Source organism: Penaeus monodon, chromosome 31, assembly GCF_015228065.2.
Source record: "Penaeus monodon isolate SGIC_2016 chromosome 31, NSTDA_Pmon_1, whole genome shotgun sequence".
Taxonomy (NCBI): domain Eukaryota; kingdom Metazoa; phylum Arthropoda; class Malacostraca; order Decapoda; family Penaeidae; genus Penaeus; species Penaeus monodon.
Window position 1 is genome coordinate 8,908,522 of NC_051416.1, and position 354 is coordinate 8,908,875.

At 52.5% G+C, this 354-nt stretch overlaps 1 protein-coding gene across 1 annotated transcript in view; it reads left to right on the top strand.

Annotated features, from left to right (window-relative positions):
* The window catches only part of LOC119592881 (protein turtle homolog B-like), a gene marked incomplete at its 3' end in the record, with an annotated part of 32,862 nt that overhangs the window by 4,740 nt on the left and 27,768 nt on the right, over positions 1–354 (top strand). Inside the window, 1 exon segment of the mRNA XM_037941775.1 lies at positions 7–200. Coding sequence (XP_037797703.1) covers positions 7–200 — 194 coding nt within the window.

Consider the following 354-nt stretch of genomic DNA (forward strand, 5'->3'; position numbering starts at 1 on the left):
CTGTAGCTACGACGCGAGGAACCGTCCGGCAAGCCACTGGGAGAATCCCTCACACTTCAAGGACCGCGCAGTCTTCAACGTCGAGACAGACACGCTGATGCTCAAGCAGGCGCAGGCAGAGGACCAAGGAACCTACAGGTGTCGCGTCGATTTCCGCACCAACCCGACCCTCACCTTCACCACCAATCTCACTGTTATAGGTAAGGAGGAGGGGGGTTGATGCGGTTCCTAATATAACGTGGGTCTGTGCGTTGCGGTTGGATAGGGGTGTACGGTAGTTCGTCAACTGGAAAGGGTTTTCTTGTTGCCATTAATGTGTTCGCTCGTGTGTGATTTTTTAGTATATAAACTATG